Consider the following 19,334-nt stretch of genomic DNA (forward strand, 5'->3'; position numbering starts at 1 on the left):
TCTTTAAGGAATACCTGGAATAGTATAAAAGTAATGCTTCTACCCCCCCCCCAATACCCCCTCATAAAAATTAATTAATAAATAAAAAATATATAGGGTGGTTGTCCCACTGGCTATCATAGGTTGAATGCACCAATTTGTAAGTCGCTCTGGATAAGAGCGTCTGCTAAATGACGTAAATGTCTAATGATGCGCGAATACACCTAACATAGAAAATGTGCTCTCTTGTCAGGACACTGTTGTTCAGAGGAGCTAGCCAACAACACAGCTAACACAATAACTTCAAACTGAAGCTGGAAAGACTGCAAACTAGCTGCACTTTGTTTCGTTTGACCTGTTTTCTATTGATATTTCTTTGCATATATCCATAAAAATTATGCTGATTCATGATTTCGACTGGCTGAAAAAAGCTGCCTGCCTGTCTGTCTCATTCCGACACTTTCATTACTATGAGACAGCTGGAGATCGAATTTTAATATTGAAACAATGTTGCAAAGGTCGGAGAGACAGACAGCAAGGTTTATACAAATATCCCCTGTTGAAAACTAAATCTTAGTCTAAAATAAATGTGAGATCATGTGTAGATGCTTTTTATAGCGGAGATCAAGTTCATAAATTGCCTGGCTGGGCTGATGAGACAGTGGATTGCGCAGTCAGATGGAACAGAGTAAACAGACATTTTAATGTCATAGATTTAGCTGGTGGTAACTTGTGGAATAGACATTAGCTGGAATGCGGTTTTAACCAATCAGCATTCAGGATTAGACCCACCTGTTGTATAATAGCTTGACAACTTGACTGCTGACATGCCAGACATTTTGGGAATGTATCAACAGTGGACTAATGAAAATATAGTTTTTTTTGTGAAATTCCCCTTTAAAATTTGAAATTACACACCTCTTAGTGGCCCCTTGTAGACGTGAAATGATCTGATAGCAACATTTCAATACGCTTCAATATGCTAATGTTACACATACTGTATCGATGATGATGATGATATTCTGTAGGCCTATTATTCAGCTCTAAATAGCCACTAGTAAGGCCACATGAGATTTGGGACAGAGCTACCTGTGAAAATCCCGCCGCTACTCCCCTCCTCCAAAAACTTACTTCCGGACACGGCGACGTAATACCTCCCACTCCCGTTTCCAAACCAAACACTGATTAACGACACTCAGTATGAATCATGCGAGCGTACACGGTCGCTACTAGCGGACTTTCACTGCACCCACGTCCATTTAAGGGATATCCAAACGTCTACTCGCCAGTGTCGGTTCTCGTGGACAGAGCATTTTGGGGATTTCGGAGAGGTCGCTGGTGGTAGAGTTTTTGAACTGTAGGTCCGAGAGGACTTCTTTCACCCGGTGGCCAATTTGAATGACAAAGGAACGAACTGGGAGTCAGAAAGACGCGGGTTTGCAAGATGGAAAATCTATCTCTTCTACTCCTGTTTTTATCGATTGGTAAGTTATGTTTGAAAAAGGGTTGTCAAACGGTCTGATAATGTCGTCAAAATAACGCGTGTGCTGTCGTTTAGTGGGAAATATTAGATTGACATGCACACGCGGGAGCGTTTTCACTTAAAAAATCTGTTAAGATTCTCCATTGACAAGGCAATTAGTCAAATTAATTTAAAGGCAACGTTATCAACTGATTTTCACTGATCATAGCTATGTCTCTTCAATTAATTACACAAATGACTGAGTTTTTCCAAAACGAACCTTTTTTAATATGTGAATAGATTTTCCCACGCCCAACTTCCTCGTTACCTGTATGTTACCGTGGTTGGTCACAGGTGAGGGGGTGTGGCAATTTTCCATTTCAGCCCTTGGGATAGCCTCAAATCCCGGTCGAAACTTTGAATCGTTCAATCAAAGTAGTACGAGCGAGATAATTGATGTCATAAGAGGTCATTAAATTAATTAAATTAAAAGTTAAGATGACAAGCTGTGACAACTGTCCAGTTAGATGGAGGCTCCATAACACGCCATGAGTAGCCGTCCAATTCGCATAGATCCCCCTTGATCAGTTGACAAAATTGAACTAATGTAGTTGAACTTGAAATGGAGCACTGTCCACCACTGATGGACTTCTCTGTTATTACAGTCATTGGTTATCTTGGTTGTCATATTTCAATGATCAAGGCAGGGAGATCCTTTTCGTTGATCAGACCCATTTTATTTCATAACAGTGTGTCAGATTGTGTAGGATGGGGGAGGGAGTGTGTTTGTCTGTCAAGGTATACACGGCGTCACTCAGGGCTATCCTGTGCCAGTGTGTTTGTGTCAGCGGCTGAGCTTAAATTAGTGTGGTACTGTGAGATGATAAAATGTCTCCAGTTAACACGTCTCCAGCCTTCCTGGAGCAGGTGTGTGCCCGCCCTTCCCTATGGCCTTAAAGGCGTCCGCATGCTACCCAGCCGAAACTGTTCGGAAGAGTTAATGCATATATTTTTTACATTTTACTCATTTAGCAGATGCTCTTATCCAGAGCGACTTACAGTTATTGCATACATTTATTTATTATTATTGTATTTTCTTTCACACTGGCCCCCCGTGGGAATCGAACCCACAATGTCTCCAGTTGCAAACGCCATGCTCTAACTGAGCTACATCCCTGCAGGCCATTCCCTCCCCTACCCTTGACCAATTGTGCGCCGCCCCATGGGTCTCCCGGTCAGAGCCTGGAATCGAACCAGGATCTCTAGTGGCACAGTTAGCACTGCGATGCAGTGCCTTAGACCACTGCGCCACTTGGGAGTTATATTATTATAACAACTTTTGTTAGTTTTGGACTTCGGTAAGGTTTTTTTCGGTTGTTCGGGGGCACATTTTTTCTTGAGGCTAGCCGAAGTCTATACCCCTTCGTCGGTGATTGGTCAACATTAGGGATTCTTCAGTAAAGTCTTTGTCATTCAACGAGAGATGACTCGTTTTCATGCAAACCAATGTTAATTGAGAAATACTGCACCAAACATTAGTTAGTTGTACAGTGAACAGAAATATAAACGCAAAATGTAAAGTGTTGGTCCCATGTTTCATGAGCTGAAATAAAAGATCCCAGACAAAGATCCCAAAAGCTATTTCATTCAAATTTGGTGCACAAATGTGTTTACATCCCTGTTAGTGAGTGTTTCTCATTTGCCAAGATAATCTATCCACCTGACAGATGTGGCATATCAAGAAGCTGATTAAACAGCATGATCATTACACAGGTGCACCTTGTGCTAGGGACAATAAAGGGCCACTCTAAAATGCACAGTTTTGTCACACAACACAAATCCACAGATGTCTCAAGTTTTGAGGGATCGTGCAATTGGCTTGATCCGAAAATGTGGCCAAATTGAGCTCCGCTCTGTACCGCATTACGCCTCTCAAATTTTGTAACAATGCGGAGGGCTCTGTATACCTCCGCATTGACATGATTGGTTGACGGTAGGTGAGGGCAGGAGGTCCTGTATAAACACAAACTGACTTCCTTTACAACTTCCTTCACAACAGCTCTGCGTTGTTTGACGAAGCCCAAGAAGTTTGAATGCCCTGAATTCTGCAGAGGCCGTATCACAGTATATTCTGCATGGCCAATGCAGATGGCGCATTGACCATGCAGTGCCTTTAAGCCACCTCCAACGTCGATTTAAGAGAATTTGGCAGTACGTCCAACCGGCCTCACACTTCAGACCATGTGTGGCATCGTGTGGGCAAGCGTTTTGCTGATGTCAACGTTGTGAAGAGGGCCCCATGGTGGGGTTATGGTATGGGCAGGCATAAGCTACGTACAACGAATACAATTGCGTTTTATCGATGGCAATTTGAAAGCACTGAGATACTGTGATGAGATCCTGAGGCCCATTGTCATGCCAGTCATCCTCCGCCATCACCTCATCTTTCAGCATGATAATGCACAGCCCCATGTTGCAAGGATCTGTACGCAATTCCTGGAAGCTGAAAATGACCCAGTTCTTCCATGGCCTGCATACAGGTCACCCATTGAGCATGTTTGGGATGCTCTGGATCGATGTGTACGACAGCATGTTAAAGTTCCCGCCAATATCCAGCAACTTTGCACAGCCATTGAAGAGGAGTGAGTCAACATTCCATAGGCCACAATCAACAGCCTAATCAACCCTATGTGAAGGAGATGTCGCACTGCATGAGGGAAATGGTGGTCACATCAGATACTGACTGGTTTTCTGATTCACGCCAACAGATTCATATCTGTATTCCCGGTAATTTGAAATCCATAGATTAGGGCCTTATGAATTTATTTTAATTGACTGATTTCCTTATATGAACTGTAACTCAGTAAAATCGTTGATTGTTGCATTTTATATTTTTGTTCAGTATAAAATTGCGCGACTAAGATCTCCTCGGCAAAAACTTCAGAATTTGTGACAGTTCTTGCGTTATCTTAGACCCACTTCAATTGGCTTACTGCCCCAACAGACGATGCAATCGCCATCACACTGCACACTGCCCTATCCCATCTGGACAAGAGGCATACCTATGAAAGAATGCTGTTCATTGACTATAGCTCAGCATTCAACACCATAGTACCCTCCAAGCTCATCATTAAGCTTGAGGCCCTGGGTCTGAACCCCGCCCTGTGCAACTGGGTCCTGGACTTCCTGACGGGCCGCCCCCAGGTGGTGAAGGTAGGAAACAACATCTCCACTTCGCTGTTCCTCAACACTGGGGCCCCACAAGGGTGCATGCTCAGCCCCCTCCTGTACTCCCTGTTCACCCATCCCATGACTGTGTGGCCAAGCACGCCTCCAACTCAATCATCAAGTTTGCGGACGACACAACAGTAGTAGGCTTGATTACCAACACTGACGAGACCGCCTACAGGGAGGAGGTGAGGGCTCTGGGAGTGTGGTGCCAGGAAAATAACCTCTCACTCAACGTCAACAAAACAAAGGAGATGATCATGGACTAGAGGAAACAGCAGAGGGTCCACCCCCCTATCCACATTGATGGGACTGCAGTGGAGAAGGTGGAACGCTTCAAGTTCCTTGGCGTACACATCACTGAAAACTGAAATGGTCCACCCACGCAGACAGTGTGGTGAAGGCGCAACAGAGCCTCTTCAACATCAGGAGGCTGAAGGAATTTGCTTGGCACCTAAAATCCTCACAAACTTTTACAGATGCACAATTGAGAGCATCCTGTCGGGCTGTATCACCGCCTGGTACGGCAACTGCACCACCCGCAACCGCAGGGCTCTCCAGAGGGTGGTGCGGTCTGCCCAACGCATTACCGGGGGCAAACTACCCACCCTCCAAGACACCTACAGCACCCAATGTCACAGAAAGGCCAAAAAGATAATCAAGGACATCAACCACCCGAGCCACTGCCTGTTCACCCCGCTATCATCCAGAAGGTGAGGTCAGTACAGGTGCATCAAAGCTGGGACCGAGAGAATGAAAAACAGCTTCTATCTCAAGACCATCAGACTGTTAAAAAGCCATCACTAGCACATTGGAGGCTGCTGCTGCCTATTGAAATCACTGGCCACTTTAATAATGTTTACATATCTTGCACTACTCATCTCATATGTATATACTGTATTCTATAATATTCTACTGTATCTTAGTCCATGCTGCTCTGTCATTGCTTGTCCATATATGTATATATTCTTAAATTCCATTCCTTACTTAGATTTGTGTGTATTGGGTATATGTTGTGAAATTGTTAGATACAGTGCCTTGCAAAAGTATTAATCCCTTTTGGCGTTTTTCCTGTTTTGTTGCATTACAACCTGTAATTTAAATGGATTTTTCTTTGGATTTCATGTAATGGACATACACAAGAGTCCAAATTGGTGAAATGAAAAAAATAACTTGTTAAAAAAATTTCTAGAAAATAATAATGGAAAAGTGGTGCATGCATATGTAGTCACCCCCTTTGCTATGAAGCCCCTAAATAAGATCTGGTGCAACCACCAATTACCTTCAGAAGTCACATATTTAGTTAGATTGCACACAGGTGGACTTAAATAAAGTGTCACATGATCTCAGTGTATGTATATATATATATATATATATATATATCTGTTCTGAAAGGCCCCAGAGTCTGCAACACCACTAAGCAAGGGGCACCACCAAGCAAGCGGCACAATGAAGACTAAGGAGCTCTCCAAACAGGTCAGGGACAAAGTTGTAGAGAAGTACAGATCAGGGTTGGGTTATAAAAAAAATAGCAAACTTTGAACATCCCACGGAGCACCATTTTTAAATCCATTATTAAAAAATTGAAAGAATATGGCACCACCACAAATCTGCCAAGAGAGGGCTGCCCACCAAAACTCACGGACCAGGCAAGGAGGGCATTAATCAGAGAAGCAACAAAGAGACCAAAGATAACCCTGAAGGAGCTGCAAAGCTCCGCAGCGGAGATTGGAGTATCTGTCCATAGGACCACTTTAAGCCGTACACTCCACAGAGCTGGGCTTTACGGAAGAGTGACCAGAAAAAAGCCATTGTTTTGAAAGAAAAAAATAAGCAAACACGTTTGGTGTTCGCCAAAAGGCATGTGGGAGACTCCCCAAACATATGGAAGAAGGTACTCTGGTCAGATGATACTAAAATTGAGCTTTTTGGCCATCAAGGAAACGCTATGTCTGGCGCAAACCCAACATCTCATCACCCTGAGCACACCATCCCCACAGTGAAGCATGGTGGTGGCAGCATCATGCTGTGGGGGATGTTTTTCATCAGCAGGGACTGGGAAACTGGTCAGAATTGAAGGAATGGTGGATGGCACTAAATACAGGGAAATTGTTGAGGGAAACCGGTTTGTCTTCCAGAGATTTGAGACTGTGACGGAGGTTCACCTTCCAGCAGGACAATGACCCTAAGCATACTGCTAAATCATCACTCGAGTGGTTTAATGGGAAACATTTAAATGTCTTGGCATGGCCTAGTCAAAGCCCAGACCTCAATCCAATTGAGAATCTGTGGTATGACTTAAAGATTGCTGTACACCAGCAGAACCCTTCCAACTTGAAGGAGCTGGAGCAGTTTTGCCTTGAAGAATGGGCAATAATCCCTGTGTCTAGATGTGCCAAGTTTATGAGACATATCCCCAAGAGACTTGCAGCTGTAATTGCTGCAAGAGGAGGTTCTACAAAGTATTGACTTGGGGGGGGGGGGTTGAATAGTTATGCACGCTCAAGTTGTCTGTTTTGTGATATTTCTTGTTTGTTTCACAAGAAAAAATAATTAGCATCTTCAACGTGGTAGGCATGTTGTGTAAATCCACTGTATTGCTAGATTTTACTGCACTGGCGGAGCTAGAAGCGCAATCATTTCGCTACACCCGCAATAACATCTGCTAAACACGTGTATGTGACAAATAAAATTGATTTGACTATTTTGAGGAAGTGTATACCAGCTACGGTGTCTCAAAATGGACAAACCGTACTATTGCCGCTTTTGTTTTCAGTTTTTCAAGCAAAGGTCTTTTTAAGGGAGTATGCGAGCACTCTCATTCAGTTTGCCTAACTGAGTTCGGCTAGGCGCCAGCTGAACTGAAGCTAACTGACGCCTTTAGACCTATAGCCTAAACCAGGGATATCAAACATACGGCCCGCGGGGGGTCCAGTCCGGGCCACGGGTGGTTTAAGTAAATGTCTTTTTTATTTTTTTTGTAAGGGAAAACAAACGTAATTTTATTACTAAAACCAAATCGTAACTGTGTAGAAATTATAATGGACCTACATTCATACAGTTTCTTGACTGACCAGCTCTCTAAAAATAAACAAAATGTAAGCTAGACAGTCAGGGAGCATCAAATTCCAAAAACGACGCATAGAGGACTATTTTCAGAAAATTGACAGCGAGGAAATAGAACCAATTTCCAGTGCGGCCCTCCGGACCTCGTTGAATACCGAATGCGGCCCCCGGGGCAAAATGAGTTTGACACCCCTGCCCTAAACAATAAATACGTGCACCTTCCCTAAACAGGGTTGATGACGTACTGCTGCCCTAGCTCTCCAAAACCCTTCTGTATATAAGAGAACCTCTGAAAATCCTATCTTTCATATTGGCATCAAATAATCTTCCAAATAAAAGAAATGCACTTACTTTAGCAGTTTTGCCCAGATCCACAAGCTGTGTGTGCCTCCAGTTAACGAACTACACTTCCTCCCCAGTTAAGATTCCAAACAGGTGTTCGGAGCATGCTAGATGGCTAATTAGTACAGGTGGCCACATGTCTTCTGTCTGTCTTCCGTAAACAAGTGATGTAACATGGAAATATGCCCACGTGGGAACACTAACCCTATAAAGGTGTGTAGTAATTTAACCATTTTTTCACTGCAATGAAAGATGCGTTCCTTATGTTTCCAAAACCGTACCGCAAGCAATGTGTGTTAATGTTAGAGCAAGTGTTGGGGCTCTGAACAACACTGCCCCGATCAGAAGATACTATTGTCAATTGGCGCTAAAGCAGTTAGCGTCTATTAATGGGGTACTACTGCCCATTCTTCCATTGTGTGTTTGTGTGTGAGCGAGCTTCCGATAGCCTGCATGATTCCGTTTTGTAGAATGAACACAGCAGGAAGACATTGTTCCAATGGACGTTCCGATGCTGTATGATTCAGTTGGATGTTCCGATGCTGTATGATTCAGTTGGATGTTCCGATGCTGTATGATTCAGTTGGACGTTCCGATGCTGTAAATCCATCCTCTACTACTAGACCACCAGACCAGTTAAGTCTCTCCACCTTCCTCTCCTTAACTGGGCTGTCTCATATTGCCTGTTTACTCTGTGGCCCTACGACTCAGAGACTGTTTGGATAAGAGTGGCTTAATAGTTGCGCGGTAATATTAGTCACTCCTAAGTGGTGTCCGACCAGTATAATATCCCTTCTCTTATGACGTAGGGTAAATCAAAGGGATGACAGCCACAGAACCAGAATGTTCCAGCAGTGTTTAATGGACCACCTTCAAACGTCTATTTCTCCAGTTCCTTGAGTGTCCCACAATGTTAGGACAGGAAAAAGGGTTAAGTATACTGTATGTCAACAGGGCGTTTTGAAGTTAAATGTAAATCACTAAGGACCCAAACAAACGTCCAACTAAGGCACTGGTGTAGGATCATATTGGAATGCTGCCAACGTTACCATTAGAAATGGAGCATTATGGAAATGTTCAGAGAAGGCTTTGCTCTTTGGTTGTTCCAGCTGGGATGTAACGGGGACTATTTCTGGGCTGTGGGGTTGTTCTTTTGAAAGCTGCTGGTGCATCAGCACTTTGTTCTTACCAAATGAGCTGACTTCTATATCATATTTCCTGATACTGTTCCTTGGTGTGCATGTGTTTGTGGTGTGTGGCGTGTGTGGGTGAGGGAGCATGTGTTGCTCCATGCTGGCCATGACACGTGCACACTCTTCCACTCAGCCTGTTCAGACAAGCCTGGTGTGTGTGTGCATGTTTGCTGCTGTTCCCCTATGCCCATCCAAACAAGCCTGTACTTTATGTGAGCTTTCTCTCTCTAGCTAGAGTAAGTGGTCTAGCCTGTTCCCTTCTCTAGCAAGACTGTCTCTCTGTACGGCTGCATCTAAATAGTCTGTAGTGGCTTCCTTTCCTCAACTCATTTCCTTCATCTACTCCAGTCTAAAAAGGTTACTTTCACCTGTTACTATGTCAGTGGGACTGAAGGAAAGGAGACAAGGAGAGGAAACACTTTAGATTGATTCACCCATTGAGTGCAGCGGCGTTAGGGTTTAGGTGTCTGTGGGCGATTTGATGAACACACACGCACACTCTGTGGGTTTGGAATCATAGAGAAATCAAACCAAAGGTAGTATCTAAGTGTATATTTAGCCTGCCCTATGCTAAAAATATCCAAGTATCTCAACTGTATGCATATTGTTAAGCAGAGAGGCTTTCAAGAGGTTAGCTAAGGAAGTCTGATGTGGTAAGAACGCTGTCGTGTGGGGGATTCTGCAGATTTGATATGTGTGTATCTGTCGATAACGTGTGTGTTCTCTCTAGGTGTATCCCATGCCAGGGTGGTGTCTGTGTCCCCTGGCCCTCTGCGCCGGGTGGAGGGCCAACCTGTCTCGCTACGCTGTGATGTCACTGACTATGAGGGGCCCAGGGAGCAGGAATTTGAATGGACCATACAGCAGGGGGAGGCGGGGTCTATCCAAGTAATCTCCACCTTTGACCCAAACTTCTCGGACGTGTCGCTAAGCGACCGGGTGGCCAGTGGTGACCTGAGTATGGTGCGGCTGGGGGACAACGCGGTGGAGCTGAGGATTCAGGAAGTGAGGTCATCCGACAGCGCCACATACCTCTGCAGTACAACCAGTACGGACTCTGTCATCAGCGGGAACTACGAGGCAGGGGTGACGCTCAAAGGTGGGTCAGAGACGTGTGTGGGAGGGACTAATAGACTGAGTGACTCATTTAACCATCAGAGAGTGGACTCACCGTATATATACATGTAGGAAAACTGTTTTAACTTCAAACTAGATTACAGTCAGACCTTCATTATCAAATCACATTTTATTGGTCACATACACATATTTAGCTGATGTTATTGCGGGTGTAGCGAAATGCTTGTGTTCCTAGCTCCAGCAGTGCTAGCTCCAATTTATATTCTGACTGAGGTTGGCTGGATTAGAAGGCCCGTACGGTATAGCTGTGTGTGTGTGTTAGATCATGTTCTCCTTGCTGTGGTTGAGCCTAGTTGTGGTCAGTGTGGTCTATTGAACTCGGCTCACATCCCTTTCTTACACATGACTCGCTCTCTTAAGCTAGTGTTTGTCAGGCCGCACATAATAATAATAATAATAATAATGTATGTGCTTATATACTGTATACACTACAGTATACTTACATGGACACAGCTGCACTTTCCTTAGATGGACTGGTTCAGGATCAGCTATGTGATTTTAACCTCAATTATCCTAGTCTGCTTTGGGGAGGAAAAACCTGTTCTTAGATCTGCTGCTTTGGGGAAACACTAATGAGAGGTGATCAGGTGGTGATTTCACCCATGTTCGCACATGTTCAGTCTTCCAACACACACACACACACTTGGAGAGCATATGCCAGGTGGGTGTATTCATCTCATGTCAAATGGGGGTTGCTGGTTATTTCTGTTGAGCTGACTGTCACCCTGTTAGGAACAGTCTGTCTGAATAAGCTGAGGGAGAGAGGAAAAATAGTTAGTGGTGAATTGAGCTGATGAGAGGTGGAACCGGTAGATGGCTGAGATTATGCAATCTGGTTGATATTGTGAAATCTAAGTGCTCTTGAAATAATAGGTGATTTTTATGCTGCTTTTAGCCATGATATAAAACAATGTTTCATTGTGGTCTAGTATAGTTGAACAAGTGTTTGTCCCATGTTTTCATGAGCTGAACTACACGATCCCAGACATTTTCCTTGCGCTTAAAAAGCTTATTTCTCTAATTTTGTGCACAAATCACTGTTAGTGAGCATTTCTCCTTTGCCAAGATAATCCTGACAAGATCCTGAGGCCCATTGTCGTGCCATTCATCCGCTGCCATCACCTCATGTTTCAGCATGATAATGCACTGCCCCATGTCGCAAGGATATGTACACAATTCCTGGAAGCTGAAAATGTCACAGTTCTTCCATGGCCTGCATACTCACCAGACATGTCACCCACTAAGCATGTTTGGAATGCTCTGGATCGACATGTACGACAGTGTGTTCCAGTTCCCGCTAATATCCAGCAATTACGCACAGCCATTGAGGAGTGGGACAGTATTCCACAGGCCACAATCAACAGCCTGATCAGCTCTATGTGAAGGAGATGTGTTGCGCTGCGTGAGGCAAATGGTGGTCACACCAGATCCTGACTGGTTTTCTGATCCACGGCCCTACCTTTTTTTTTTTTTTATTGGTATGTGACCAACAGATGCATATCTGTATTTCCAGTCATGAAATCCGTAGATTAGAGCCTAATGAATTTATTTCAATTGACTGATTTCCTTATATGAACTGTAACTCTGTAAACATTTTGAAATGGTTGCATTTTATATTTTTGTTCAGTGTAGAAGAGATGTGTTGTATACACAGTCCAGTGAGATCCATTGGTGACGTAAATTAGTTTAATCTGGTATGGAGAGTCACCTGTATAGAGGCAGTCTCCTGACCTTTCCGATGGGTGTGTCAATGCAAATAACATTCTCCACCAACACTTTCAGTTTTGTATGTGCTTGGCTCTCTTGTCTATCTGATTATCTTTTCTTTCCGATTTTAAAGTGGCCTTGACGCGCACGCGTGTGTGTACCCACACAACTCGATAACACACACCCATTTTTACTTCCGTTCTGAACGCTGCTTCTGCTATGACAACTATTAATGATCAACTGAATGGCTTTCAGCACGTTCAAGATTAGTAATGGCTTTCTGTTGTGCAGTGTTCACTTTCTCCATACCCAAACACATAGACAGGAACATGTTTAGCTAGTTGGGGAAAGGAATATTTTGAACTAATGTGTGACAGTGATTTGGCAGCTCCAGGACACTAAGTCTAATATCAAAGACTTTGGTAGAATGGCAGCTTACTGAGCTTTGAGTAAGAAGGTTTATCAGAATATGAACACTTCAAAGCACTGTGTATCTTTCTTGTTTAGAGGCTGGGAGTGAGGAAGAGGGTAAGAGAGGGAGGGTGAGCGGGAGGAGGGAGTGAGGAAGAGGGTAAGAGAGGGAGGGTGAGCGGGAGGAGGGAGTGAGGAAGAGGGTAAGAGAGGGAGGGTGAGCAGTAGGAGGGAGTGAGGAAGAGGGTAAGAGAGGGAGGGTGAGCGGGAGGAGGGAGTGAGGAAGAGGGTAAGAGAGGGAGGGTGAGCGGGAGGAGGGAGTGAGGAAGAGGGTAAGAGAGGGAGGGTGAGCGGGAGGAGGGAGTGAGGAAGACCGACATTGCGAGAGAGGGACAGGCAGCCATTGCCTGTCTCTCTCCCTCTCCTTCCCCCTCTCTCTTTATATCTCTGTTTATTCAGCTGTGACGGTCAGAGTAAACAGGGCTTCTCTCTCCTCTGATGTGATTATCAAATCTAAACCCTCCTTACACACACTGTTGACAGCAGCACACCCCATTACGCCCCTCACTGACAGCCTAAACCGTGTGTGTTTTTGTGCATGGGGGGGGTTAGGAGAGAGTGACAGATGAGGAAGATTTTTCATGGATTATAAAAGCAGTAATGCCTCTTGGCGATGAAGAAGGAGGAACATGATGACATTTTGAGATGTTGTGTTGGCTTACGGCAACATCTGTTAACATTCACTGCCACCATGACATTTCACATGCAGTAAAAAAAAACTATTCGATGTAGTGAAGCAGCAAATTAACGATACTAGCCCTGACTGTGTGTGTGTGTTAACTGTCTGTCCTTTCCCTACAGTCATTGCTAACACCCTGAAGGTGGCCCCGGAGGCCCCAGAGCCTGTGGTCCCCGAGGGTGGTGACATCACCCTCTCCTGCAACGTCACCCGCCACTTCACCGATCCCACCTACCTGTCCGTCACCTGGTCGCTACGGAGACCAGGCATCCCATTGGTGGACATCATGACTGTTGGCCCAGATGGGGGTGTAGTCACAGGAAGTGGCTCCGCCCAGCGCTACGCTGAAGGAGGGCTCCGATTGGCTAGTCGCAGAGATGGGGCGTTTGGATTGGTTGTTGCCGGGGTGACACAGGCTGATGCGGGGATGTATGTGTGCACGGGGAGGGAATGGACTCACGAGGAAGGAGATCAGTGGAAGAACATTGTGGAGAAGACTGTGGAGATGGGAGCTGTGGCAGTCACACCTACAGGTAAAGGGGATGGGGTGTGTCTTGTATGTACTTTAGAGTGAGAGACATTCAGCCGATCCTAAATCAATCCCCTTTGACCCTAACCCCTAGATATTTGCAGATCTGTATGGTCTGGATTGGTATAAGCACTGCAATGGTGGAGCTTCCACCTTACAGATGTGAAAATATCGAAAGGTTAGGACCTGCTGAGAAGAGAGAGAGAGAGGGGGATCTGGGTGATGGTAGAGTAGTTTCTATGGTCCGTACTTTATTTTAGCCTTGCAGCATTTCTTTGTGTGTTGGAGAGGCTCTTGACCGAGAGATCTATCTCAGCCCCTCCCCCTGTCAGCCCTTTATCCCTGGTTGTGTGAGGAACCCCCTGACACACACACACACACACACACACACACACACACAATGGTTGCCTAGGACACCATATACCCCTAACCCCTCTCCTGCATGGTGAGTGATTTAAAATGGGGGTGAAGAACAGAGGGAGAAGCTCAGCAGGAAGACAACATGGAGAGGCTGGGCCTTCCTTTACATGTATCTAAGTACAGACTAGTGTAGCCAAGCAGCCACTATTGACTGTCTACTGAGACGCTAAAGTAAAGAGGATTGGAGAAGTCTAACAGTGGCCTTTTGTCCTGCCTCTCTTGTCTAAACATACATAGTGAACTATAGTGAAGTCATCTCACCTACTACCAGATATCCCATTGTCTCCTATAGTAGCAGTATCCAGGATTTTATTTGATAAATATAAACCCCCTCAAAAGGGTTTAGATTTAGCTTCAGTTCAGTCTCTGGAGTCATGAGTCGTATCATGTTTTAATGTGATTTTCCTTGACTTTTCTTTTGAATAGCTTTGAAACTCTTTCTGTTAACATTAGCCTTAATCTTTCTCTACGTATGTTCACTTTTAATTGTTACCCTTTTTATACTTGACATTTCGAGGGTTCTAGAGCTTTTAATTTGACTTTTTAATGAATAGTAATCCTTGATCTTCTATATGTGGGTCTTTCAACTTCTCACTGTTCACTGTTGGATCTTTTTGATCTGGCTGGTTTTAATCAAGTTTATATTACATTTGAATCTCTTCTACTTCTTGTCTTTTGTTCTGAAGAGGACTTGTATCTCCATATCCAACTGTACTAGAATGTTCTATCTTTTCACCATGTACTTATACTTATCCAACCGGTCCAGATCTACAGTTGTCTAGCAGTTAGGAGCTAGGGGTTGTTTCCCTGTTTATTGGTTCTAACAGCATCCATTTTGTCTTCTCCCTCCCCCTTCCAGCTCGTTCCCTGTCTGTCGTGGCCAAGTCCAACACCACGCTCAACATGGACGACACCCTGACCCTCACCTGCCTGGTCGCGGCCGGCAACTTGGCCTCCCTGGCCCTGGAGGTCACCTGGCTTGTGGATGGACGCACAGCGGTCAGCCTGGGCCGTGACGGGGTGGTCTCAAACGGGTCCCCCTCGGTGGGGCTGGAGCGGACGGGGCCAGGGGAGTTCAGGCTGGTGGTGAGGGGGGTAAAGGGGTCTGACGAGGGGATGTACTCCTGTAGGGTCCGGGCCTGGGTCGGAAGAGGAGGAGGATGGTACCAAGCTGCAGAGAAGACCTCCAACCCAGTACAAGTTCTAGTCACAAAGATCAGTGAGTGGAAGTGCTGTTAAATATCTACTGTATGTTTTTCAGGTCTTGAAATGCAGTCCAACCAAGATTACCATATCTAACATACTATTAATAGCATTGGCCTCTCACTAGGCTTACTTTGAACACACATGCTTCACGGCGGCAGTAGATCAGTGATGCCTTGTACTACACATCACACACACACACATCACACGAACACACACACACACGAACACACACATCACACGAACACACACAGGCACCCGCAGAGTGAGCCTATCCATTAGTCAAGCCTTTTTTCTGACATACCTGCCCCCACAGTGAAAAAGATTGATTATTCATGCCTGTTAAGGCCTAGCTAAGTCCTTTCTCTGGTTTCACACCCTGTTTCTTTCGGTCATTCTCTCCCTCGCTCTTTTTTTTTCATTTAACCAGGTAAGTCAGTTAAGTACAAATTCTTATTGACATTGACATCATGGTCGCTCTGTGACCTAAGCAGTGGTGGTGTAGGGTGTAACTGTATATGTCCTGACCCGACAGGTTCAAGTGCCGGGTGTCACTCATGCCATCCATCAGAGTGTGTGGGTGGTCGTGTAGGGACGTGGATAGAGCTGGGTTGTATTCATTAGTGACCACCGTAGCGAAACATTTTGCAATGGAAAAGTTCAGGTAGTCTCTCCTAGATTCCAGTTTGGTATGGATTATCTTTAGACCAGTGGTTCTCAACTGGTTTTTCCTCGGGACCCGAAATGAACCAGGTTGTCTCAGTCGCGACCCAATATTCGCATCGCGAAAAAGAATCGGCAAAATACAATCTGGATTTTTTAAAATGTTATATTGATAGTAAATGTAGCAATTAAATGACAAGGGAACAACATTCCAACCTCTTTCATTGTCAATAATTAAATTGTACCTATATTCTTGATGAAGAATGTTAATAAACTCACTGGTTTGAGACCTCAAAATCAACCAAAATAGTGTTGCTAATAGCTCTATATTGAAAATACTCTTAATATTTATTTCTCCAGAGATTTCTATACACATTCTACCTGGTTTAAGTTCAGACTGGAGTCTTTAAAAAAATATATTTAATCTGACACCCGCGACCCATTTTTAAAACCTCCTGTGACCCAAATTTGGGTCGCAACCCACCAGCTAAGAATCGCTGCTTTAGACTACATGTTGCATTTGTGTGTGGAAATGCCATGGACGTCCATTGGGTTAGCATTAGCATGATAATAAGCGACCCCACTGCTCCTAGTATATGAAGCCATCTTATAATTCAGATCTTGAGTGCTCCACACAGTAGCTGTGGGGTTAAATCTGCTCTGGAACCAGTTCTGCCTTGTGTTGGTCTCTAGAGAGACAAACATGACGCTCCTCTGACACACACCAAACGCTGTGCAGTAAAAACAGTCATGGAGGAAAGGCATGCGTAGCCCGAGGCCAGAGTGTAGGAGTTCCCCTCTATTACCACAGAGCCCTATACCAACACAGACTCACCAACCGTATGTGTTGGAGGTTACTAGATGTCTGTTTTCTGTCTGCCATTGTTCATGTTGAGAGGGCAGTGCCCTGGGTTAAGCCTAGTGGGAGAGGGTCCTAGGCAAGGCCAGACATCAATGGAAGAGGAACTGTGCCTATGTATGAAATACACACAGATGAACACATACACTCACATCCCCATTCACACTCAAACCCAAGTCTCATGACATTCAGACCTACTACGCTGAGGAAATGGTAGTAAATGTAGTAGCACACTCTCTCTCCAGGATACCTCCAACCACCATAAACCTCTTTCTGTCCAACAGCAGAGGTGTACCATAATGGTATACAGAGTTGAAGTCCTCTAATCCCCTATGGAGCTACAGAGGGAACTACCCTGTCCTTCTGTCATTTTTGTTGTTGCTGTATTTTACCCCCTTTCTCTCCCCAATTTTGATCTTGTCTCATCGCTGCAACTCCCTAATGGGCTCGGAAGGCGAAGGTCGAGTCATACCTCCTCCGAAACATGACCCGCTAAACCGCGCTTCTTAACACCCGCTCTCCTCATCAGCCTCCTGTGACACACACTTACTTCCTGAGCCATACTTAAAGGTGCGCTATGCAGAAGTCATGGTTGCTAACATTTCTAATAGGTTGACTAATTTCAGTTTGTGACAAAACAGGCAGTCATTGTACCACCTAAACTGCTGTGAAATACAATTTCCATAGGCAAAAATCTTGTACAAAACCGAAAGTAAAAGATGCAAAAACAAAATGTAAGAATGGGAAGCATAGAAATAGCACAGGTATACCGCTTCTTAGAATTGCTTTCAATTAGGATGACAGATCAATAACTCACATTTCTATGTGAATTTGGTCAGGTCGCTCAAAAACGTACGTTACAGCTTTAAGTTTGTTATTCTTCCTCCATCCTACAAACCCCCCTGTGGTGATAGTGCTGTGTCACCTGTCCCATACAATCACCCAGAGTAACCATAGAGTTCAATGGGTACTCTCCAGTGGAGGCTCTACGGGGGAGGAAGGGGAGGACCATCCTCAGTGAATTTTCATAAAAATAAACATAGTTAAAAATAGTTAAACATTAATGTTATCCTTTTTTAGATAAAACTATGCAAAATATGTTTACCAAATAATTGATTAAAACACATTGTTTTGCAATGAAGGTCTATAGTAGCCTCAGCTGCACTCTGTAGGGTAGCACCATGGTGTAGCCGGAGGACAGCTTGCTTCTGTCCTCCTCTGGGTACATTGACTTCAATACAAACCCTAGGAGGCTCATGATTCTCACCCCCTTCCATAGACTTGCACAGTAATTATGACAACTTCCAGAGGACGTCCTCCAACCTATCAGCGCTCTTGCAGCATGAACTGACATGTTGTCCACCCAATCAAAAGATCAGAGAATGAATCTAGTACTGAAAGCATAAGCTACATCTAGCTAGTACTGCAGTGCATAACATGTGGTGAGTAGTTGACTCAAAGTGAGGGAAACAATAGTTTAACAGTTTTTGAACAAATTAATTTATTCAAAAATTAAGGGAGAGGGAGATGTATTATATGCAGCAAGCTAGTTTAGCCTACTCAAACACCTGGCTCAAACAGAGAGGGAGGCTATTTTAGCTAGCTGGCTATGGCTATCCAACACTGGAACTCTTCCAAGTCAAGGTAAGCTTAAGTTTTTATTGATTTATTGCCACCAGGGTCCACTGGTGTAACTGCTAAACTGCTTTCTGACTGTACACTGTACTACATGATTGTAGCAGGTTTACTAAAGCATTAGTTCTAGTAGCTATGTTGACTATGACGTGACAACAATGTAGGCTGTTTGTAGCGGTTATCATATGACGGTTTGGCTTGGAAAGTTTTTTTTCACCTGGTCACATACAGCTGATGTGTTGTGCACTAAGGTCCACAAGCGAAGGGAAAAGGTGAGTGTAGATAGTTGCGAGAAGGAGGTGTGTGTGTGTGTGTGTATACAACGAGCAAAGTGATCATGCTGTTTTTATGTGGCTGCTATGAAAGTGAAGTGTATGCGTGTGATCAGGGGTTGATTCATTCCGTTGATTCTGTTGAAAAATGTTTCTTAAACGGAAGCAAACGAAACGGGATAAACATACCTGAATTTGTCCAAGAAAAACTTGCATTTGCAACTGTTGGACTAATGATTACACCCTACATCAACTAGATGCAGGCAAGAGTGTGGAAGGTGGTATTGAATGTGTCACTGTCTGTCACCTTGATTACTAAAAATCTTCTCGACCTGTGCGCCTATGTTATACATTTTAATTCATAGGCTAGGTTGTAGCAACCTCATGATGGGTATAGGGAAAATTAAGAGTATCATGTAGTAGCCTAAACCTGTCGATGTTACATTGAGCTGGGTGAATGGAATATGAATGACAGTTATCCAATATGCT

General features: G+C 44.4%; 1 protein-coding gene across 1 annotated transcript in view; it reads left to right on the forward strand.

Annotated features, from left to right (window-relative positions):
- Nucleotides 1-1,186: 1,186 nt before the first annotated feature.
- Nucleotides 1,187-19,334, forward strand: part of LOC311109563 (prostaglandin F2 receptor negative regulator-like) — a gene marked incomplete at its 5' end in the record, with an annotated part of 37,178 nt that continues 19,030 nt past the window's right edge. The window contains 5 exons of the mRNA XM_084152483.1: nt 1,187-1,194; nt 1,387-1,463; nt 10,001-10,369; nt 13,387-13,797; nt 15,073-15,432. Of these exons, the coding sequence (XP_084008609.1) occupies nt 1,187-1,194; nt 1,387-1,463; nt 10,001-10,369; nt 13,387-13,797; nt 15,073-15,432 (1,225 nt within the window). The remainder of the gene's footprint in view (nt 1,195-1,386; nt 1,464-10,000; nt 10,370-13,386; nt 13,798-15,072; nt 15,433-19,334) is intronic.

This window comes from Coregonus lavaretus (genome assembly GCF_964263955.1).
Source record: "Coregonus lavaretus genome assembly, chromosome: 35".
Lineage (NCBI taxonomy): Eukaryota > Metazoa > Chordata > Actinopteri > Salmoniformes > Salmonidae > Coregonus > Coregonus lavaretus.